Here is a 24,756-nt window from a genome sequence, read left to right as displayed (position 1 = left end):
TTTTCCATCTTCCAAAGAAAGGCCAAATACACAAGCAATGTTTTATGCAAATTGCTTAATTAAACATCATGATGCCTGATTACCTGAATCTCAGTCTGAAGATTCAGTCTCAACCGGAAATATCACCTGTTCCTTTTCTCCAGAGATGCTGCCTGACCTGCTGAGTTACTCCAACTTTTTGTGTCTATCTTTGGTATAAAGAAGCATTTGCAGTTCCTTCTTGCACTATCAATTTCACTAAAGTTCATCTACACCTCTGTCACCTGTCTGAAAGGCACTTTCGAGCCTAGATTGGCAAACCAGCTCTTAATAGCAGGTAGCTTCTTGACATAGCTAATGGTTGCTATCTGTCCCTAACAGGAACATTTCTGTTTCATAGGACCACACAAAATATTTTGGGTGTGGCTTTTGAGATTGAGCTTTGCCTTGAAGTTAAATTGCTTGAAAGTCTGGGAGTGTCTAGGACTAGTGGTCAAAACCTCAGAATTAAAGGATGTTCCTTTAGGAAGGACATGAGGAGGAATTTATTTAGTCAGGGTGGAAAATTTGTGGAATTATTTGCCACAGAAGGCTGTGGAGGCCAAGTCAATGAATATTATTAAGGCAGAGAGAGATAGATTCTTGATTAGTACGGGTGTCAGGGGTTATGGGGAGAAGGCAGGAGAATGATGTTCGGAGGGAGAGATAGATAAGCCATGATTGAATGACAGAGTGGACTTGATGGGCCGAATGGCCTAATTCTGCTCCTATCACCCATGACCTTATGAAAGGAACACAGTCTCCTTTCAATCTGCTCAATGGTCCTTTGTTTAAGCTTTTCCTTCTTATGTCTTGCTTTTGACTTTTGATTCAACAAAAGGTCACACTACTATTGATACAAATGCATTAGCATTTCTACTTTTGCAAATTGTAAATAGCTAAATATGTGACTTTACAACAGCCAATTGTGTAGAAATGTTCTTATTTAAATACAGTTAACAAAATTAATTTACCATGTGCAGAATGTTTGCCAACTAATTATATTATAAATGATTAATATATTAAGGTGACTTCTTCTGAATTTTAGGTTAAAATATATAATTTGCTTATTTTAATTAAATCACATAAATCATGTTGCTATTCTTTTTTTATGAATGCTGTATTTTGTGTTTAGATTTTCTACACTGGTTTTAAATCAAGTATTCAAGTCCAGGCATGTTGCCATCTTATATTAGCTACATACACCACATAACTATGTAAAAACAGAACCTGTGGCATCCGAATATTAATCAGTATATTTAGAATCTATTAAATTGCATTAAATAAACTAACCGCCCAATGATGACAATTTATGTCATACCGCACAGCTGTTGATGTACCTGGCTTAAGATGCAATATATGCATGTGACTTATCCTGTTAAGAACTCACAAATATGAAATTAGATCATTATTTGACACCACGACAATAACATGATTTTGATTATGAAGCCTGTCATGCAAAACAAACAAAATATCCAATCTCATTGCTCTCTTGTACGGTCCAGCCTGAGATGCAATGACAACATTCAGCTACACAAAGACTTAATATATTTTCACTCAAGGTCCAATGTGAGCTAAATCGGTTGATAGATAGTATGGTGGAAACAAAAATGTTTTGTTTTTCTAACAATTGAGGAAGATATTGTCAGATTGAGTATTGAACTTAGAGGCACAAGTCCAGTCCAGATGTGTTGTGATCCGCAAACATCAACTGTCCATTTCCTTCCACACATGTTGTCTGATCTGCAAGTTCCTCCAGGAGTTTGTTTTTTTCACTTATTATACTTATTTAGTTTGAAATAAATGGAATAGAAACCATCAATGTATTGAACCAGGTTTTGAAACGTTACTGTGTGAGGGTACACAACATGTGGAGTAACATTCCAAAATACTCTGCATGAGAGAATCAGGAATCTTGTGACCTTTTGTGCACAATTATGCATACAAAGGATTAGGTCCAAAACTGTGCAAGAAGCATAACTTTCTTGATGTACGTGGTTTCAGTTGTGCATATCAATGCACACATTCATATTCTACATTCCCTTTGTCAGTTTGATATGCAGATTAAAAGCACCCATGATGATTGCATTTCTCTTCTTACATAGCTTTGACATTTCCCCATTTATGGATTGCCCCATCGAAAGACAAAATTTTGATGATCTATAGACTAATCCCATCCATGGGTTTACTCCCAAACTCATTCCACGTCGTCATCCACTGCATCTATATTCACTACCCACCACTGCACTGATATATTCCTGAGCAATTGTCTTTTTATTGGTCTATTGTATTTTAATCTTGTGTATCCTGGAATATTGAGTTTCCTCACTTGGCCATCCTGTAATGATGTCTTTGTGATAGCTATTACATCATACTCACACATTAATATTTGTGTGGCCAACTTATCTTTCTTGTAACAAATAGTCTTCACATTCAGGTAAAGTGCCTCAAGTTTTCACCTTTTTCCTATTTTGGGTTAATTTCTGCCATACAGCTTTGATTTTCATTATAATTTTTCTCCTCTTGCACCTGTACTTTCTCATTTATTTTTAAACTTCCTATCTCTGAAATCCACTCTGTTCTAGTTGGTTTAAAACCCTTGTTTCAATCCTATTGATATGATTTGCGAGAACATTGGTCCTTGTGCGATTCAGATGAAGCCTGTCCCAGAGGAACAGCCTGTTTTCCAGAAAACTGTACAAATTCCCCATGAATAAGAATCCATCCCCCCCCCCCCCCCCACACCAATCTATGAGCTATGTGCTTGCTTCCCTAATCTTATTTACCCACTACCAATTTGCATATGGCTCAGATAATATCTGTAGATATCTCTGTTGTGGTTTAACTTTTCAGTTTTTACATTCAAATTGCTCATAATCCTTCGCCGATCCACCTTCCTACCCTACCAACAGTATGTCATTAGTGCCTTTGTGGACCATGACAACTGATCTACCCCTTTCGACTCCAAATTCTTCTTCAGTCAGAAGGGATAACCCAAACCTTGGCACAAGGCAAGCAACACAACCATCTACACATTTGATTTTGCTGCAGACAACATTGTCTGTTCCCCTATGTTAATTCCCTTTTACTCAAATATTACTCATCTCCCTCTACTTTAATGGACTCTCATTTTATTTGCCATGATCTAACAGATCTAAGGATCTGTTTAACATAATTGGGAGAAAGGAGGTGATATGTTGTCAGATAAGCAAAGATGTCCCCTTCACTTTGAACCTATGTTCTCTAGTCCTCGATCCCCCTATTCTGGGCAAGAGATTCTGTGCATCTATCTGATTTATTCCTCTCATTTCAATAAAATATTTACTCTCCTTGAAAGTATCAACAGCACAAGGTGGAATTATGATAAGGAGCTTTGTGGGTTGAGGTCAAGAGGAAGTTACTTATCAGCTTAAGTAGTATTAAATGTAAGGTTCCCAGCTCAAGCTTTGAGTTTCAATCTGAGTCTGATCTTCCAAGCTGTATTGTGGAGTCTGCACAGAAGAATGTAGGTTTTTGATGTAGGTTAGAAGCCGTGACTCTGAGAGTAAAGCAGCAACCTTGTATGTCCAATCAAAAGGCAGAAAAAGTTTCAGTTTTGATCTTTCACTTAATCACTGCACCTCCTACAAAGATCATAAGATCATAAATGATAGGAGCAGAATTAGGCCATCAAGTCTACTCCGCCATTCAATCATGGCTGATCTATCTCTCCCATTCGCTTGCCTTCTCCACATAACCTCTGATACCTGCACTAATCAATAATCAATCTAACTCTGCCTTAAATATATCCAGTAACGGCCTCCACAGCCCTCTGTGGCAAATTCCACAGATTCACCACCCTTTCCCCTAGGTGTCAGACCAAAATGTCAACATAGATATTTTTTATGCTAATGTTTTTGCAAAGGTGCAATATTCCTACTGACACCTGAGCACTAGTGTCCCATGTCCGCTCAAAGTGGAGATGAAACATTTGGGGTGGTAATGCAATCCTCGAGATCATGCAAAGCACACCAAAGGCGGGTGTAAACAGTGGAAGGAGAAAACCCCCTCACAAACTATTATTACCATTTCCCATGAACCAACACATGCACCGTTAATGGAAGAATCCCCAGTTCTCAAATTGATGCCATAAAGGGGCTGTCCCACTGCAGTGACCTAATCCGCGAGTTAAGAAGAGTGTCTTCGACCTTCAAGCTCGAGGGCACTTGCCTGGAAAACCTCGAGCTGGAACGACGGTCCGCAAACACACACACACACACACACACACACACACACACACACATCGCTGGCTGAAATGCACACCCGCGATGAAGAGAAAGGTAAAAGACAGCTGGCACAGCTTAGTGTAAGTCCTTTAGAGAGCGCGGGGGGGGGGGGATGGGGGGAGAGAAGGGGAGAGAGGGGGAGAGAAGGGGAGAGAAGGGGAGAGAAGGAGAGAGGGGGAGAGAAGGGGAGAGAAGGGGAGAGAAGGGGAGAGAAGGGGGGAGAAGGGGGGAGAAGGGGAGAAAAGGGGGGAAAAGGAGTGGTGACACTTTTAAGAAGTATAATAAAGTTTAGCAGGCATTTTACCTATTGGTAGGTCTTCCTTGGTCCTGAAAACTCCAATGAGCCAATGAAAATGTCCGGTCAGCGAAGGAGATTGCCTACGGCTGCGCTTGACTGCCTGTAACTAAATAGCGACCCCACTCCACTGCACTACGAGTTAAAAAGCACCATGCCGACCAAATTTTACTCGCAGAAAATTTTCAACATGCTGAACATTTTTCCGCGACCTACCTGAGGCCGTGAGTATTCGGGAACTTCCCTTGAGCATGAAGGAGAGTTCCAGTGACCTCATAGGACCTCCTAGGACCACGTGTCGACCAGGCTGCGAGTTTGAGTCGAGGGCAAACTCGTCTAAACTCGCAGATTAGGTCGCCGCAGTGGGACAGCCCCTTTAGGGGTACCTTTCCCGTCAGGTTACTCTTTACTAAAAATTACTTTCCCTTCTCTCAGTTACTCTTCGCTATCAGGTACTAATCAACAATCGATCAGAGGGGTTACGAACTCCTGGTTAATCAGCCGCGATTCGGAATATCATGTAATAGCTCTTCACCATTGTTTTATTGATGATTTTTTACACAGTAGGGAGTACTTTGTGGCTTGTTTCCCTGCCCCCTTTCTTGTAGCGCGAAGCCTTGTTAAATAATTACGGAGAATTAAACAATTATTTGATCACTTGAAATAAAATTGAGCAACAATAATTGATTTCGCAGGACCAATAATATCACCAAAATTACAAATGTCAATTTTAACTTGGACCCATAGCAAAGCTAATACAACTACAGCAATCTCTGTAACGATTGAAAATAGTAATCTAAGCACAGTTACTTTATGAATATATTCCAATCCATGCTAATCATAGTTTTAATGATGAGTGTAAAACATCTTGAAAAGTTCCTTTTTGGCAAAATGGTGATTTTCATAAAGATAGTCTATTATCAGGGAACTGAATGTTGTCTGTTTAAATGAATACTACGTTTTCTGCTATGGATATGGTTTTGGCTTGAATTACAAAAGAACTGGGAGCTACATATTTGTACTTGTTTGTGTGGTGTCTAAAGCATTTTGCATCAGCACTATCAGCTTTAAGATGTGTTGTTCTCTTGACAAATTAGAATTTAGTTCAGGCAATTATCACCAGCAGTTTCACGAGATTGTTAGCTAATGTAGCGACTCCCGAAAGCAAAGAATGAGAAAAATCCTCTGACTCAATTCTGCTTGTCCAATAAATAAAGTACAATTTCCCGTATAAGATACGACATTTGGGATGATGGTAATGAGCAAATGCAGGATCTGAAATAATATGGCAGCTTCCAAGAAAGAGGAACATTTGTTTAGGCAATTATCACCAGCAGCTGAGCTCTTATCACACCTCTGGGGCAGATTTCAAGAATGTAAATCAAACCTTTAAAAAAAACTGCAAGAAAACATTTCGCAACACACTGGCATGGCGGTGCAGCAGTTAGTGCTGCTGGTTCACACCTCCAGAAATCCACGTTTGATCTTGACTGGTCCGGGTTTCTCAGCGGGTGAGGCAGCAACTATGGAGCGAAGGAAATAGGCGACATTTCGGGTTGAGACCATTCTTCAGACTTGATGTGATGGTTGGGAGGGGCAGGAAGAAGCAAGGAAAAGGGCTGGATGGTTTGGAGTTTGTAAAATGTGTGCAGGATAGTTTTTTGCAGCAATACATAGAGGTACCTACTAGAGAAGGGGCAGTGCTGGACCTCCTGTTAGGAAATGAGACAGGTCAGGTGGCGGAGGTATGTGTTGGGGAGCACTTCGGCTCCAGTGATCTCAATACCATTAGTTTCAATATAATTATGGAGAAGGTCAGAACTGGACCAAGGGTTGAGATTTTTGATTGGAGAATGGCTAACTTTGAGGAGATGCGAAAGGATTTAAAAGGAGTGAATTGGGACATTTTGTTTCATGGGAAGGATGCAGTAGAGAAATGGAGGACATTTAAAGGTGAAATTTAAAGAGTACAGAATCTTTATGTCCCTGTTTGGTTGAAAGGAAAGAGTAATAATTGGAAAGAGCCATGGTTTTCAAGGGAAATTGGAAATGGTTCGGAAAAAGAAAGAGATCTACATTAATTATAGGCAGCATGGAGTAAATGAGGAGCTTGAGGAGTATAAAGAATGTAAAAAGAATCTTAAGAAATAAATTAGAAATGCTAAAAGATATGAGGTTGCTTTGGCAAGTAAGGTGAAAGTAAATCCAAAGGGTTTCTACAGCTATATTAATAGCTAAAGGATAACAAGGGATAACATTGGTCCATTAGAGAGACAGAGTGGACAGTTATCTGCAGAGCCAAAAGAGATGTGGGACATATTGAACAATTTATTTTCTTCGGTATTCACCAAGGAGAAGGATATTGAATTATGTGAGGTAAGGGAAACAAGTAGCTATGGAAACTGAGGATCAAAGAAGAGGAAGTACTGACACTTTTGAAAAATATAAAAGTGGATAATCTCCAGATCGACAGGATATTCCCTAGGACATTGAGGGAAGTTAGTGTAGAAATAGCAGGAGCTATGACAGAAATATTTTAAATGTCATTAGAAACGGGAATGGTGCCGGAGGATTGGCGTACTGCGCATGTTTTGCATTGTTTAAAAAGGGTTCTAAGAGTAAACCTAGCAATTATAGACCTGTTAGTTTGACGTCAGTGGTGGGCAAATTAATGGAAAGGATACTTAGAGATAATATATATAATCATCTGGATAAACAGGGTCTGGTTAGGAATAGTCAACATGGATTTGTGCCTGGAAAGTCATGTTTGACTAATCTTCTTGAATTTTTTGAAGAGGTTACTAAGGAAATTGATGAGGGTAAAGCGGTGGGTGTTGTCTACATGGACTTCAGTAAGGCCTTTGACAAGGTTCCACATGGAAGGTTGGTTAAGAAGGTTCAATTGTTTGTTATTAATAGTGGCGTAGCAAGATGGATTCAACAGTGGCTGAATGGGAGATACCAGAGAGTAATGGTGGATAACTGTTTGTCAGGTTGGAGACCGGTGACTAGTGGGGTGCCTCAGGGATCTGCGTTGGGTCCACTGTTGTTTGTCATATACATCAATGATCTGGATGATGGTGTGGTAAATTGGATTAGTAAGTATGCAGATGATACTAAGATAGGTGGTGTTGTGGATAATGAAGTAGATTTTCAAAGTCTACAGAGAGATTTAGGCCATTTGGAAAAGTGGACTGAAAGATGGCAGATGGAGTTTAATGCTGATAAGTGTGAGGTGCTACATCTTGGCAGGACAAATCAAAATAGGACGTAAATGGTAAATGGTAGCGAATTGAGGAATGCAGTTGAACAGAGGGATCTAGGAATAACTGTGCATAGTTCCCTGAAGGTGGAATCTCATGAAGATAGGGTGGTAAAGAAAGCTTTTGGTGTGCTGGAAAGATGTCAACAAAATTGAGAGTGTACAGAGGAGATTTACTAGAATGTTGCCTGGGTTTCAGCACCTAAGTTACAGAGAAAGGTTGAACAAGATAGGTCTTTATTCTTTGGAGCGCAGAAGGTTAAGGGGGTACTTGATAGAGGTCTTTAAAATTATGAGAGGGATAGACAGTGAAGACAGATCCAAAGTACCTGTTCAAATCATCTGCTATTTCCTTGTTCCCGATAATAAACTCACCTGTTTGTCTTCAAGGGACGCACATTTTAATTAACTATTTTTCTCCTCTTCACTTACCTAAAGAAGCTTTTATATTCCTCCTTTATATTCTTAACTAGCTTACAGTACCTTCGTACATCATCTTTTCTCCCCATATTGCCTTTTTAGTTATCTTCTGTTGCTCTTTAAAAGTTACCCAATCCTCTGGCTTCCCGCTCATTTTTGGTATGTTATACTTCTCTTTTATTTTTAGACTGTCCTTGACTTCCCTTGTCAGCCACAGTCACCTCTTACTCCCTTTGGAATATTTCTTCCTATTTAGAATGAACTGATCCTGCACCTTCTGTATTATTTCCAGAAAAACCAGACATTGTTGTTTTACTATTATCCCTGCAAGGGTTTCTTTCCAGTCAACTTTGGCCAGCTCCTCCTTCATGCCTGCATAGTCCCCTTTGCACAACTGTAATACTGACACTTCCGATTTTCCCTTCTCCCTTTCAAATTGTAGATTAAAACGTATCATATTATGGTCACTACCTCCTAATGGCTCCTTTACCTTGAGTTCCCTTATCAAATCTGGTTCATTACACAACACTAAATCCAGAATTGCCTTCTCCCTGGTAGGCTCCAGTACAAGTTGCTCTAAGAATCCATCTCGGAGGCACTCCACAAACTCCCTTTCTTGGGGTCCAGTACCAACCTTATTTTCCCAGTCTACCTGCATGTTGAAATTTCCCATAACCACCGTAGCATTACCTTTGCTACATGCCAATTTCAACTCTTGATTCAACTTGCACCCTATATCCAGGCTATTGTTTGGGGTCCTGCAGATAACTTCCATTAGGGTATTTTTACCCTTACAATTCTTCAGTTCTATCCATACTGAGTCAACATCTCCTGATTCTATGTCACTCCTTGCAAGGGACTGAATTTCATTCCTTACCAATAGAGCTACCCCACCCCCTCTGCCCAACTGTCTATCTTTTAGATAGGATGTATACCACTGAATATTCAGTTACCAGCCCTGGTCCGCTGTAATTCCCACAACATCATACTTGCCAATTTCTAACCGAGTCTCAAGCTTATCCACTTTTGTATACTTTGCGCATTCATATACAACACTTTAACTTCGGCATTCATCTCCCCTCCCACTGTTGCCCCTGACCTTACTCTCTTATCCCTTCTCGAACTTTCTTTCCCATTAATTCGGGTGTACACACTTCCCCTTTAACTCCATCTTTATACTCCAAATTTGTCAACCCCCCCCCCCCCCCCCCCCGCTATTTAGTTTAAAGCCACACATGTAGCACGAGCAAACCTGCCTGCCTTTATTGACCCGACACATTAACTATTTTCTTATCAATGGAACAATTATTGCAGCATGCATACTTTTCCACTGCATAATCTTACTTCTACACCATTTTTGAAAGCTTAACTTATTAAAGTCTCAACCAGTGAAATAGACAAAACATTTTGATATTATTGGCGGCACAGTCACACAGCGGTAGAGTTGCTGCCGAACAGTACCAGAGACCCCAGTTTAATTCTGACTATGGGTGCTGTCTGCACGGAGTGTGTACATTCTCCCTGTGACCATGTTGGTTTTCTCCATGTGCTCCAACATCCCAAAGTTTGTAGGTTAACTGGCTTCGATAAACAATGATCCTAGTGTGTAGGATAGAACAAGTGCACAGGTAATCACTGTTTGGTGCAGAGTCAGTAGGCTGAAGGGTCTGCTTCCATGCTATAGCTCTAAACTAAATTATTAGTAATAATAAGGAACTGCAGATTTTGGTTTATACCAAAGAAAGGGAGGCTATTTGGGTGGAACTGAAAAATTGGGTCCACTGTTGTTTGTCATGTACATCAATGATCTGGATGATGGTGTGGTAAATTGGATTAGTAAGTATGCAGATGATACTAAGATAGTTGGGGTTGTGGATAATGAAGTAGATTTTCAAAGTCTACAGAGAGATGTATGCCAGTTGGAAGAGTGGGCTGAAAGATGGCAGATGGAGTTTAATGCTGATAAGTGTGAGGTGCTACATCTAGGCAGGACAAATCAAAATAGGACGTACATGGTAAATGGTAGGGAATTGAAGAATGCAGGTGAACAGAGGGATCTGGGAATAACTGTGCACAGTTCCCTGAAAGTAGAATCTCATGTAGATAGGGTGGTAAAGAAAGCTTTTGGTGTGCTGGCCTTTATAAATCAGAGCATTGAGTATAGAAGTTGGGATGTAATGTTAAAATTGTACAAGGCATTGGTGAGGCCAATTCTGGAGTATGGTGTACAATTTTGGTCGCCTAACTATAGGAAGGATGTCAACAAAATAGAGAGAGTACAGAGGAGATTTACTAGAATGTTGCCTGGGTTTCAGCAACTAAGTTACAGAGAAAGGTTGAACAAGTTAGGGCTTTATTCTTTGGAGCGCAGAAGGTTAAGGGGGGACTCGATAGAGGTCTTTAAAATGATGAGAGGCATAGACAGAGTTGACGTGGATAAGCTTTTCCCACTGAGAGTAGGGAAGATTCAAACAAGGGGACATGACTTGAGAATTAAGGGACAAATGTTTAGGGGTAACATGAGGGGGAACTTCTTTACTCAGAGAGTGGTAGCTGTGTGGAATGAGCTTAGAAACATGGAAACATACAAAATAGGTGCAGGAGTAGGTCATTCAGCCCTTCGAGCCTGCACCGCCATTCAATATGATCATGGCTGATCATCCAACTCAGTATCCTGTACCTGCCTTCTCTCCATACCCCCTGACCCCTTTAGCCACAAGGGCCACATCTAACTCCCTCTTAAATATAGCCAATGAACTGGCCTCATCTACCTTCTGTGGCAGAGAATTCCAGAGATTCACCACTCTCTGTGTGAAAAATGTTTTCCTCATCTCGCTCCTAAAAGATTTCCCCCTTAGCCTTAAACTGTGACCCCTTGTTCTGCACTTCCCCAACATCGGGAACCATCTTCCTGCATCTAGCCTGTCCAACCCCTTAAGAATTGTGTAAGTTTCTATAAGATCCCCCCTCAAACTTCTAAATTCTAGCGAGTACAAGCCGGGTCTATCCAGTCTTTCTTCATATGAAAGTCCTGGCATCCCAGGAATCAGTCTGGTGAACCTTCTCTGTACTCCCTCTATGGCAAGAATGCCTTTCCTCAGAGACCAAAACTGTACGCAATACTCCAGGTGTGGTCTCACCAAGACCCTGTACAACTGCAGTAGAACCTCCCTGCTCCTATACTCAAATCCTTTTGCTATGAATGCTAACATACCATTCACTTTCTTCACTGCCTGCTGCACCTGCATGCCTAATTTTAATGACTGGTGTACCATGACACCCAGGTCTCGTTGCATCTCCCCTTTTCCTAATCGGCCACCATTTAGATAATAGTCTACTTTCCTGTTTTTGCCACCAAAGTGGATAACCTCACATTTATCCACATTATACTGCATCTGCCATGCATTTGCCCACTCCCCCAGCCTATTCAAGTCACCTTGCAGCTTCCTAGCATCCTCCTCACAGCTAACACTGCCCCTCAGCTTCGTGTCATCCGCAAACTTGGAGATGTTGCATTCATTTCCCTCGTCCAAATCATTAATATATGATGTGGAAGTGGTGGAGGCAGGTTCGATTTTATCATTTAAAAATAAATTGGATAAGTATATGGACGGGAAAGGAATGGAGGGTAGATGGAACTAGGTGAGAGTAAGTGTTAGGCACGAACTAGAAGGGCCGAGATGGCCTGTTTCCATGCTGTAATTGTTTTATGGTTATATGGTTGTAAGAGGCAGAAACAGTGGGAAATGGACAGAAGGGGAAAGGGACTAATGAGATTGTTCTCTTGATACCCAGCATAGATCTGGCAGACCAAATGGTTTTATTATGTTTCAATGTATAAAAAGTGCATTTGCCTTGCATTTTATTTCATGACCATTACAGTCACTTGATGCCAAAACACAATATGGAGTGTACAAATTTGTGGTGCACACACACACACACACACACACACACACACACACACACACACACACACACACACACACACACACACACACACACACACACACACACACACACACACACACACACACACACACACACACACACACACACACACACACACACACACACACACACACACACACACAGTAAATGTAACATTCTGTAAATCTCTGTGTTGATTGATGTTGAAATGGTTTCCCCATTTATGTCACTACCTATTTCCATTACCATCTATTTCAGTAACTTTGATTCAATAGGATCTGTTTTACACTCATACAAACTTCATATTTTCTCCACATGGTTAGGATATGCTGAATATGAATCTGCAGTAAGACTTCCAACTTCTTTCAAGAGTCAGAATTCACTTTATCGGTTTACTTAGATTATGAGTTCGTGTTAAAGAAAAAAATAAGCTTAATTTGACACTAAGCATTCACTTGCATCTGGGAGATTTTTAGTTTAGTTTAGTTTAGGGGGTACAGCCCGTAAGCGGGCCCTTTGGCCCGCTGAGTCCACGTCGACCAGCGATTCCCGTACTACACAATAGGGACAATTTTTACAATTACACTAAGCCAATTAACCTACAAACCTCTAGGTCTTTGGAGTGTGGGAGGAAACCGGAGAACCCAAGAAAAATCACGCATGTCATGGGGAGAATGTACAAATTCCATACGGACAGCACCCATAATCAGGATCTAACCCAGGTCCCTTGCTCTGTAAGGCAGCAACTCTACTGCTGAGCCACCCTGCTGTCGCTGATTGTGGTGGCACAACAGTTAGTTTTGCTGGTGCACATGTTCAGGGACTAGGGTTCATTCCTGACCTCATATGTTGCCAATGCAGTGTTTGCATATTCTTGCCTTGACCACATGGTGCATCCCAATGATGTACCGGCTGTTTTAATTTACCTCTTAATGAAAATGAATCAAAGAAATATTGATGCACATGTGCGAAGGATGGAATGGGATGAAAGATCCAATGGGCTGAATGGTCTCCATCCGCTTCAATATAAGTATAGTGGGGTACTGCAAGGCTCAGTGCTGGGATCCCAGCTATTTACAATATTTATTAAAGATTTGGACGAGGGAATTGAATGCAACATCTCCAAGTTTGCGGATGACACGAAGCTGGGGGGCAGTGTTAGCTGTGAGGAGGATGCTAGGAGGCTGCAAGGTAACTTGAATAGGCTGGGTGAGTGGGCAAATGCATGGCAGATGCAGTATAATGTGGATAAATGTGACGTTATCCACTTTGGTGGCAAAAACAGGAAAGTAGACTATTATCTGAATGGTGGCCGATTAGGAAAAGGGGAGATGCAACGAGACCTGGGTGTCATGTTACACCAGTCATTGAAAGTAGGCATGCAGGTGCAGCAGGCAGTGAAGAAAACGAATGGTATGTTAGCATTCATAGCAAAAGGATTTGCGTATAGGAGCAGGGAGGTTCTACTGCAGTTGTACAGGGTCTTGGTGAGGTCACACCTGGAGTATTGCGTACAGTTTTGGTCTCCTAGTCTGAGGAAAGACATTCTTGTACAGAGAAGGTTCACCAGACTGATTCCTGGGATGTCAGGACTTTCATATGAAGAAAGACTGGATAGACCCGGCTTGTACACGCTAGAATTTAGAAGATTGAGGGGGGATCTTATAGAAACGTACACAATTCTTAAGGGGTTGGACAGGCTAGATGCAGGAAGATTGTTCCCGATGTTGGGGAAGTCCAGAGGTCATAGTTTAAGGATAAGGGGGAAATCTTTTAGGACTGAGATGAGAAAAACATTTTTCACACAGGGAGTGGTGAATCTCTGGAACTCTCTGCCACAGAAGGTAGTTGAGGCCAGTTCATTGGCTATATTTAAGAGGGAGTTAGATGTGGCCCTTGTGGCTAAAGGGATATGGAGAGAAGGTAGGTACAGGATACTGAGTTGGATGATCAGCTATGATCATATTGAATGGCCGTGCAGGCTCAAAGGGCCGAATGGCCTACTCCTGCACCTATTTTCTATGTTTCTAGGATAAAAAGAACTTTCTTGCAGACTTTCAATATGAGACACATTTTAGAAGTTAAAATTTGATTGGTGTTCAAGCAGAAAGAAAATTACCATTCTGTAATAGTAACTGCAATTTGCTTCTTGGGATAGGTGAACAAATCATATAACTATCTCCACAGTGTAATCAATTCGGTATTCATTTCTATCATGAGCTAAAAGAGGGATAATCTTGGTTCTCTTCATGGATTCATCTATTAGGCTTGTTTAGCTGCAGGAACCTGCTTGAAATCAGTATGGTTTGAGAACAATGAATACTACTTTGTAATAGTCCCCCCCCCCCCCCCCCCTCCCTTTGGAATATCTGTTGGTTGTGCATTTCAACAGACTGTCTTGCCAGCCCTTTTGCTGGCTGTAAAAATACAGAAATGTGGTTTTAATTGGTATTGGCTGTGTAGGTTAAATATCATGGACATACTCCTTAAGGAATTCTTGAGGTATGTCCACTCTCAATTCTTGGAACATGTTTATTGCTTATTTTATGTTGGTGCAATGTAAAAATCACACACTGTTGAAATAGATTCCGCAGTACAACAGTCCCCAAAGGAAATGCTGATAATTGCTTGGGGCGAGGGTGAGAAGTAGGGAGGTCAATTTCAACCGCAGGTATCCAGTGGAATAAGTAGTTTACATGGTTAACTGCTTTAGAAACAGTTTTCATTTATTCTAATGCTTCAACTTGCATAAATAAAATTACGTAAGGTAACATTATCATTTGATCAGCTTTGTTTGCCTCTTTGGTACTTGGTTACAGATCATTAAAATAATGAGCATTATTTCTCTGGAATCAAATACATGGAATCAAGCTAATGTCCTATATTGGGAGAAATGTTACTGGCCTGCAAAATTTGCAACAAAACAGTCACGGTCATACACAGTCGAAACAGGTCCTTCAACCCAACTTATCCATGCTGAACAACATGCACTGTCTACGCTAGTCCCACCTTCCTGCATTAGACCTATATCCCTCTAACCCTACAAAAATCTGCCTACGTCACCGCGCACCATGCACGCGTAATGCATGCCATTCACGCAACACGTGCACATCACAACGCGCGCGTCGTGCATCGTGACACATAAATGATGTTGCGTAAATTACGTGCAAATGACGCCCAAGTGGGACAGGCCCTTCACTCTCCTTTCAAGTATGTGATTAGTTAAATTATGAACACATTCATACTCAATATGCGCCACAATATATTTATTGCTAAAAATGAAATTTCAATTTTTGAGATTCACTATATATTTTCTTAAACAAAACTAATGAACACAATGGCATTAAAGCCATTTGAAAAAAAAAGTAGCCTCGAAAAACATTTTGCCAAAGTTGAAATATGTTACTGCAGAGGAAATAACGGAAGGGGGTATGGAGAGAAAGCAGGTACAGGATACTGAGTTGAATGATCAGCCATGATCATATTGAATGGCGGTGCAGACTCGAAGGGCCGAATGGCCTACTCCTGCACCTATTTTCTATGTTTCTATGTTTCTATGACATGGACATTAAGCTGTGTGATTTTCCATACATGCTCTTTACACGCTTATATTAAATTTCTCTGACCACTGCTTTGGAAGAAGTGTTAAAACTATCTCCTTCGCTGTTTCCTCTTAAATTGGTTAACGTCTTATAATAAAATGGCACGTAGAAGGACTGTATTTAAATTAGTTAACTATCACTGAAGTGACACAAAATGCTGGAGTAACTCAGTGGGACAGGCAGCATCTCTGGATAGAAGGAATGGGTGACATTTTGGGTCGAGATCCTTCTTCAGACTGAGCATCAGGGTGGAGGGAGTTATAGAGATAAGGAAAATGTAAGAGATCAAAAGAGATGAAGTTCAACTAAAATGTAAAGTAGACCATTGTCAGCTTGGAGAAGGTGACAACAAAGCAAACAGGGATAAAATGCAATCATGGGGACAGTCAAACTGGTCGGAGAACTAGGAAGGGGGGGGGGATGCATAGATAGGGAAAGCAAGGGTTACTTGAAGTTGGAGAAGTCAATATTCATATCGCCGGGGTGTAAGCTGCCCAAGCGAAATATGGGGTGCTGTTCCTCCAATTTGCACTGGGCCTCACTCTAACACTGGAAGAGGCCCAGGACTGAAAGGTCAGTGTGGGAATGGGAGGGGGAGTTAAAGTGTTTAGCAACCGCTAGATCAGGTAGGTTTAGGTGGACTGAGCGGAGGAGGTCAGCGAAACTGTGCTTGGTTTCGCCGATATATAGGAGTCCACACCTGGAACAGCTGATACAGTAGATGAGGTTGGAGAAGGTGCAAGTGAACCACTGCCTAACCTGAAAGGACCGTCAGGGTCCCAGGACAGTCGAGGGAGGAGGTATAGCGACAGGTGTTGCATCTTCTGCGGTTGCAGGGGAAGGTATCAGTGGAGGGGGTGGTTTGGGTAGGAAGCAACGAGTTAACCAGGGAGTTGCGGAGTGAACTGTCTCTGTGGGGCGTTTCTTCCTACACGTTGAGTTAAGTAGCATATGCTCTAGGCAAAGGCAGCTAAAACATCAGATGCTGAAAATACTGGGATAAAGAAATAGAAGAGGAATATAAATAGAATTGATAATGCCAACACTCTATGGTTAGAAAATAAATTTATTTCCCCAAACTAATAATACACAGATTAAAGACCACAAAGGAAGAAAAGACCACAAAGGAGGGAAATAGCTTTTGAGAGAAAGAAATATTTCCTGCCAGAAAGTAAGAAGCATATACATAAGATGATAATACATTAAAAATGAAGTCACTGGTGTAATCAAAATGTATCTGAGCGCAAGATAGCAAAATAGCAAACTCATTCATTTTATCCCATGTAATTCATCCTAATGCTCGGCTTAATGCAAGCCCAAACCACACAGTAACAGTAACTGCAGTAAATGCTGACAGTTGCAGCTTCTCTTGCAATGAAGCTTGTATTCTGACATACTAGCCAATATAACTTTCTTTCAGGTCAATATATCTTTGAGCAAGGACATGAATGATTACTTGGATAAATTCACTTACGCAGCATAAAATATCCTACAAAGCTTTAACTTTATTTCAGTTGAAAGGATTTTTTTTGTGAAAGTGAAACAAATGACCTTCCAGTGTTAATGCAGCATAAACCATACATCTTCTAAAAATCCCTAGGTACTCTGTCTATTGTATTCTCAGCTAGTTTCCCAACGTAGGTCAATTGCTAATGCAAAATTTATTTTCATCTGATAATGAATAAGCTTTCTATATTTTTGTAGTAATTCCACCTGAACTGCAAATGGATGGACAGTTAAAGTTACCATCCACTATCATTCAGCTGGTGATTCATTGTTGAATGACCTACATTTGAAATTGTGATATTTGAGTGGATGCTTGCAGTGGTAATGCTTCATCTAATTTATGAGAAGGCAGAGTGGAAAAGGAATCAGATTTAAAATGATTTTTACATAACCATAAGCAATAGGATTACTCCTGTTTGGGATATGGTGGATCACTATTCTCATCGGTTCATCACCTTATTCAGTGCCCATACCTCCTCCTTAACAGCATGACCTAATATCCAGTTCCACCTCAGGAAGCCCAATATTCCACTCATCCGGAGATAGCTAATTACAATGAGGGCAATTGCCAGCTTCCAACAGTGAGGCATCCTAGTGGCACAGCCCAACAGTCCAAGGATAGTCACCTGTCACTTTGCAAAGGCACACATGAATTAGGTTTGAACGAGGGATCAAACCAGTGTCTGCAGAAAATCCTATATCAAAGTGCAATGCCTTTAGAAACGTGAAGGAAGCAAACATAATTTTGTTCAATAATTTGACAGAGACTAAATAAAATTAAAATAAAACTGTTTCCACTTCAGCAGATGCATTCAATGCATCTGTAGACAATTCAGGAAAAAATATTAATAAACCCTTTGATCAATGTGCACATTAAATAAATCTAGTACCAGAATATATTTTTAGGGAATTTGAATGAACTTTATAATCTTAGAACAGTTGACAATGTGAATGCAACATTATTTCATTTGTGGTGGAATATTAAAAACAGGCATAATCTATCTGATTGTCGTTATCTTCTGCCAATCCTTTATTTGAGCATCAATATTATTATAATGTGGTTTGAAGAAACAGGAGTGAGTTTACGACCTTACCATTTTCCATATGCTCTGCCTCACCAACGCTTCCGTCAGGAGTTGTCCTCTCATAGTTGTCTTCTGGAAGTGGGAGTGAACCTAGCCTTGGTCCCGATGAACTCTTGCTGCTAGGAGTTTCCGATTCCTCTAGGCCGCTGTCATAACAGCTCTGTAGGGACCCTTGATGTAGATCCTGAGGCTGACTCACCACAGAGAAAGTCACTCGACGAAAGGGCTAGAAGAAACATGACTATAAGTGTCATAGTTGTAGTTACATCAGTAAATTCGCAAAGTAACAATTTTGTTATATGCAGCAAAAAGAATACAATGGAAGCTTGCTGAAATCCATAATGAACATTTCAACTCATATAGTCCAGCAGCAAATGTCACTGTTTGTTGTAACTATATCCACTTAAAAAAAATAGGATGCAACAGATGTTGCATGTGTAGCCAGCTGTAATTTACCACAATAGATCTTGCTCATATGCTGTTGCATACATTTTTACTACTCTCTTTATGTATTACCTACATTGAAGCCAACCTTCTAACATGGACGTTATCTTATTATTAGCCAGTCCAACTATATAGTACTCACAATTCACTAAATTCTGAAATAACATAATACAATTGTTCATAGTTATGGAGTCATAGTGATACAATGTGGAAAAAGGCCTTTCGGCCCAACTTGCCCACACCGGCCAACATGTCCCAGCGACACTTGTCCCACCTGCCTGCATTTGGTCCAGATCCCTACAAACCTGGCCTAACCTTGTCCCTGTCTAACTGTTTCTTAAATGTTGGGATAGTCCCAGCCTCAACTACCTCCTCTGGCAGCTTGTTCCATACATTCAGATTCAATTTTAATTTTAATTGTCATTGTCAGTGTACAGTACAGAGACAACGAAATGCATTAGACAACGAAATGCATTATGCGAAATATATCCAATACCCTTTGTGTAAAAAGGTTACCCCTCAGATTCCTATTAAATCTTTTCCCCTTCACCTTAATCCTATGTCCTGTGGTCCTCAATTCACCTACTCTGGAGAAGACTGAGCATCTACCCGATCTATTCCACTCATGATTTTATAAACCTCAATAAGATTATCCCTCATTCTCCTGCGCTTCAAGGATTAGACCTGTGTCAATAAATCCTGGACCATGGTAACATATATGCGGACGTATATTTGTGAATGTTGCTCATTAAATAACTACAGTACTGATACTCCATATTAAGAGCATTGATTTTCCGTTAAAATGAATTCTGTAATAACGTGTCAACGGTAGCAGTGACAATCGAACACTGCAGTTTTAATGTTTCACGTGTTCACAATATAATTAATCCATCTTTATGGAATAAAACAAATAATAACATTGGGAATTAAAAAACATTTGATTGCATTCCGTTATCAAACATAGTCAGTGTTCCCTCTGAAGACATTTCCAGGACAATAGGGTCAGGGAGGGGGGTGTGTGTGAATCAGTGCGGGGTGGATAGATGGCGGGGGGGGGGGGGGGGTTAGAAGGCAGTCGGTGCAGAATGGATGGATTGAGGCAGGTGAATTAGTACGTGTTGGTTGGAGTAGGTAAAATTGTGAGGGGAGAGCACGGGGGATGTCAGTGGTGTTGAATGGGGGGGTTCAGTATGGGATGGATGGGGGTAGACAAAAGTGCTGGAGAAACTCAGCGGATGAGGTAGCATCTATGGAGCGAAGGAAATAGGCAACGTTTCGGGTCGAGACCATTCTTCAGACTGTTCCCCCCCATTCTTCTTGAATGTGAGGATCAGTACAGGATGGATGGGGGGGGGGGGAGAGATCAGCGCAGGATGGATGGAGGGGGGGGGGGGAGACATCAGCGCAGGATGAATGGGGTGGGGGGTTGGTACAGTGTGGATCGGAGGGTCTGTGCAGGATGAATCAGGATGATCAGCCATGATCACATTGAATGGCGGTGCAGGCTCGAAGGGCCGAATGGCCTACTCCTGCACCTATTTTCTATGTTTCTATCAATGGGGGATCACTACAGGATGAATGAGGGGAAGGTGCAGGGTAAATGGAGGGTGGGTCAGTATGGGTTGAATGCGTGGATTAGTACAGGATGGATGGGGGATCAGTACAGGATGGATGAAAGGAGAAGTGCAGGATGGATGGGAAAGGGGTAATTACAGGGTGAATTGGGGAACCAGTGTAGGATGGATGGGGGAGAGGGGGGGGGGGGGGTGGCAGGAGAATTAATGCGAGGTGGATAGGGTGACCAGCGCAGGAAGAATAGATTGGGGGGGGGGAGATGGGGAGGGGAGGACAGGGGATGTCAGTGAGGACTGAATAGAGGCGGGAATGGGGATCAGTGCGGGATGTAGAGGAGGGGTCCCAGGATTAGGGGGGGGGCGGGTGGAGGGGGCGTACAACAGAGAGAGAGAGAGAAGGGGGGCGAGGTGGGGAGGAAGGAGGGTCAGCGCTCCTCAGACAACATCGTCCCGCTGCCTTGGCCGTTGGGATTTCCTCGCCACCGCCTCCCCCCTCCTCCGCCAGCCAACAGCAAGGTGCGGGGCCGAGCGGTGCAGCTCAAATATCCTATAGCTATGGTATCTTTGGTGCAGCTGCTTCAAAAGTGTTGGAGCGAATGACGGGTCCCGCACAGCGGCTCCATCTCCTCCTCCTCCCTGATAGCGGCCGCTGCTTGCAAATCCTCTAACGGCGCTTTAAAAAAAAAACCCTCCCGCACGCCGAGGCCTCCCCCTCCCTCCGTTCTTCTGGCCTCGGCGTGCGGGAGGGTTTTTTTTTTAAAGCGCCGTTAGCGGGTTTGCAAGCAGCGGCTCTTATCAGGGTGGGTGTCATTCGCTCCGACCCTTCATCACCACGCACCTAGTATCTTTCCTACGCAATACAGCCGCAGCCGACACAAAACGTCACGTTCCTTTTCTCCAGAGATGCTGCCTGACCCGTGGTGTTAATCCAGTTTTTTGTGTCTGTCTTCGGTACAAGTATCTGGTTGCCAAGCCGGGCAAAATGACTCGGTGTTTTGGTTGCCCGGCGGCACTTTGAGTGGTCAGTGGCACCCGGGCAACCGTTAATTTCGAGCCCTGCTAATCAAGAATCTGACAATCTCCACTTTAAAAATATTCATTGATGACCTCCACAGCCATCTGTGGCAATGAATACTTCAGATTCCCCACCCTCTGACTAAATAAATTCCTCCACATCTCCTTTCTAAAAGTATGTCCTTTTATTCTGAGGCTATGGCCTCTGATCCCAGACTTATACAATTATTCTCTTTTGTACTTGTCTTTTCTTCCTTCTACAATGTAAAGCTATTAAAACTCACATCTAAACACCATCTTATAATGCATATCATCATATTTATAATGCATACATCACAAATGTATTGTCTCAAACCCTGAAATTTTTATTTGCCAATTTTATTTAATGTTTCATGTATCTTGTTGTGTTTTATAACTGTTGGAAGGCCAACTTCCCTCCTGAGATAAATAAAGTTATATCGTATCGTATTGTGTTGTATCACCTTTTCTCAACTTTGGTGGCGTCCTTAACCTTTAGCCAAGACTTTTAAGCACCAGATCTGTTAGAATTTGCAACAAAGATCCTTTCTAGTTGTCATTCATAAAAACTAATCATGTACTTGTGCACAATCTGACCATATTTGATGAATATATTATTACATGATGGGGATGTATAATCTATTGTCATTGTTTACAAAATTAATTCACAGATAGAATTATGAGTTATTCAAGCTAATGGGATTTCACTTGGTTTCAATCTGCAGGTCAATTTAAAATTACTTTAATTTTTGACCAAAATTTGGACTGGAATCCAACAATTATGGAATCTTTCCTCTATCTGCCATCACATAAATGTAAAAGCACTGAAACCTCAGTAGATAGTTAGTAGTGGTAGTAGCAAGTTTTTAATATTAGGTAAGTCTTCCAGATTCATCCATCACGTTTTGGGTGGAGTGAGTAAGAATTCCTTTAAAAATGTAATCCCATTGTGTAAATGTATTGTCATTGCAGGTTGCTGAGGGTATAGATAACATATAGAATCAGACTATAGCACAATAACAAATAAAATTAGTTGAAATGCATGGCAATTATTGCAACACTGTTTTGGAGGAGGCTTGATACTTTTGTGAGCCAATGTGTCGTGCACTATTTCATCCTTCTTAGTGCCAATTATACCATCTGTAAAAATCTTCTCAGCCAGATTTACTATGTCAACCATGCCAAATTTCCCATCTGCTCCAAAGTTCTCAGTTGTGCCATCTGTGCCAACTTTGCCAATAGTCACATATGCCTGCTTTATAATTGTACCAACAGTGCCACCTGTATTACAAATGTCTACTGTATAGTTTAGCTTGATACAACACTACCTATGTAAACTGCTATCTTTCTGACGTACAAACAAAACGAACCCTGCCCACTGCACCATCTAATTTATAAAACACAGTAAAACAAGTAAAAATAAAGAAATTAGGATGATTTGCATTATTCTCCCATCCAAACACTCAGGTGCCTGATATGCTGAACAAAAGGTCTCTCATTGGGAACAATGGCTTCTATTTCTGTCAGTGCCATCATACTCAGTCATTTGAATCAAATATATATTAGCCATAAATTCTTTGTATCTTGTACAGTGCAGTTAGAAAGTATTCAGACCCCATCACTTTTTCCACATTTTGTTACGTTACAGCCTTATTTTAAAATGGATAAAATTCATTTATTTATCATCAATCTACGCACAATACCCCAGAATGAAGAAGTGAAAACAGGTGTTTTGGAATTTTTGCAAAGTAATTAAAAATAAATAACTGAAATATCACATTTACATAAGTACACAGACCCTTTGTTATGACAGCTAAGATTCGTTCTGTTTCCATTGATTATCTTTGAGAAGTTTCTAAAACTTGGTTGGTCCACCAACTTGATTGGTAATTAAATTGATTGGACATGATTTGAAAACGCACACACCCGCAAAAACCAAGCCATGAAGAAATTGTCCGTAGACCTCCGAGACAGGATTCTATAAAGATTATAAAAGATGAAATAGTGGCACATTTGGATAGCAGTAGCAGGATCGGTCCAAGTCAGCATGGATTGATGAAGGGGAAATCATGCTTGACGAATCTTCTGGAATTCTTTGAGGATGTAACCAGGAAAATGGACAAGGGAGAGCCAGTGGATGTAGTGTATCTCGACTTTCAGAAAGCATTTGATAAGGTCCCACATAGGAGATTAGTGGGCAAAATTAGAGCACATGGTATTGGGGGTAGGGTACTGACATGGATAGAAAATTAGTTGGCAGACAGGAAACAAAGAGTAGGGATAAATGGGTCCCTTTCAGAATGGCAGGCAGTAACTAGTGGGGTACCTCAAGGCTTGTTGCTGGGACTACAGCTATTTACAATATACATTAATGATTTAGATGAAGGGATTAAAAGTAACACTAGCAAATTTGCAAATGACTCAAGGCTGGGTGGCAGGGTGAACTGTGAGGAAGATGCTATGAGGATACAGGGTGGGTGAGTGAGCAGATGCATGGCAGATGAAATTTAATGTGGAGAAATGTGAGGTTATCCACTTTGGTGGCCAAAACAATAAGGCAGATTATTATTTGAATTGTGTAAGTTGGGAAAAGGGGAAGTACACATAGATCTGGGGGTCCTTATTCATCAATCACTGAAAGTAAGCATGCAGGTACAGCAGGCAGTGAAGAAAGCGAATGGCATGTTGGCCTTCATAACAAGAAGAGTTGAGTATCGGAGCAAAGAGGTCCTACTGCAGTTGTACTGGAGTATTGTGTGCAGTTTTGGGCTCCAAATTTGAGGAAGGGCATTCTTGCTACTGATGGAGTGCAGCGTAAGTTCACGAGGTTAATTCCCGGGAATGGCAGGACTGTCATATGTTGATAGAATGTAACGCTGGGCTTGTATACTCTGGAATTTTTAAGGATGAGAGGGAATCTTATTGAAACACATAAGATTATTAAGGGGTTGGACATGCTTGAGGCAGGAAACATGTTCCCGTGTTGGGAGAGTCCAGAACCAGGGACCATGGTTTAAGAATAAGGTGTGAGCCATTTAGAGCGGAGATGAGGAAAATCCTTTTCACACAGAGAGTTGTGAATCTGTGGAATTATCTGTCTCAGAAGGCAGTGGAGGCCAATTCTCTGGAGGCTTTCAAGAGAGATTTAGATAGATCTCTGAAAGTTAGAGGAGTGAAGGGCGAAGGCAGGAACTGGGGTCCTGATTGTGGATGATCAGCCATGATCACAGTGAATGCCGGTGCTGGCACGAAGGGCCGAATGACCTATTCCTGCACCTATTGACACAGATCTGGGGAAGGGTATAAAACAATTTCTGCAGGTCCTG

At 41.4% G+C, this 24,756-nt stretch overlaps 1 protein-coding gene across 2 annotated transcripts in view; it reads right to left on the bottom strand.

Moving 5' to 3' along the window:
* Positions 1–24,756, bottom strand: part of pcdh7 (protocadherin 7) — a 377,653-nt gene that overhangs the window by 163,384 nt on the left and 189,513 nt on the right. The window contains exon 3 of one of the 2 annotated variants that reach the window (XM_033026671.1): positions 18,390–18,606. The exons of the other annotated variant lie outside the window; for it this stretch is intronic. Coding sequence (XP_032882562.1) covers positions 18,390–18,606 — 217 coding nt within the window. The remainder of the gene's footprint in view (positions 1–18,389; positions 18,607–24,756) is intronic. 2 annotated transcript variants of the gene reach the window in all.

This window comes from Amblyraja radiata, chromosome 1, assembly GCF_010909765.2.
Source record: "Amblyraja radiata isolate CabotCenter1 chromosome 1, sAmbRad1.1.pri, whole genome shotgun sequence".
NCBI classification, from domain to species: domain Eukaryota; kingdom Metazoa; phylum Chordata; class Chondrichthyes; order Rajiformes; family Rajidae; genus Amblyraja; species Amblyraja radiata.
The sequence above is the reverse complement of the archived record's forward strand: the minus strand, read 5'-3'. Positions and strand labels throughout refer to the sequence as shown.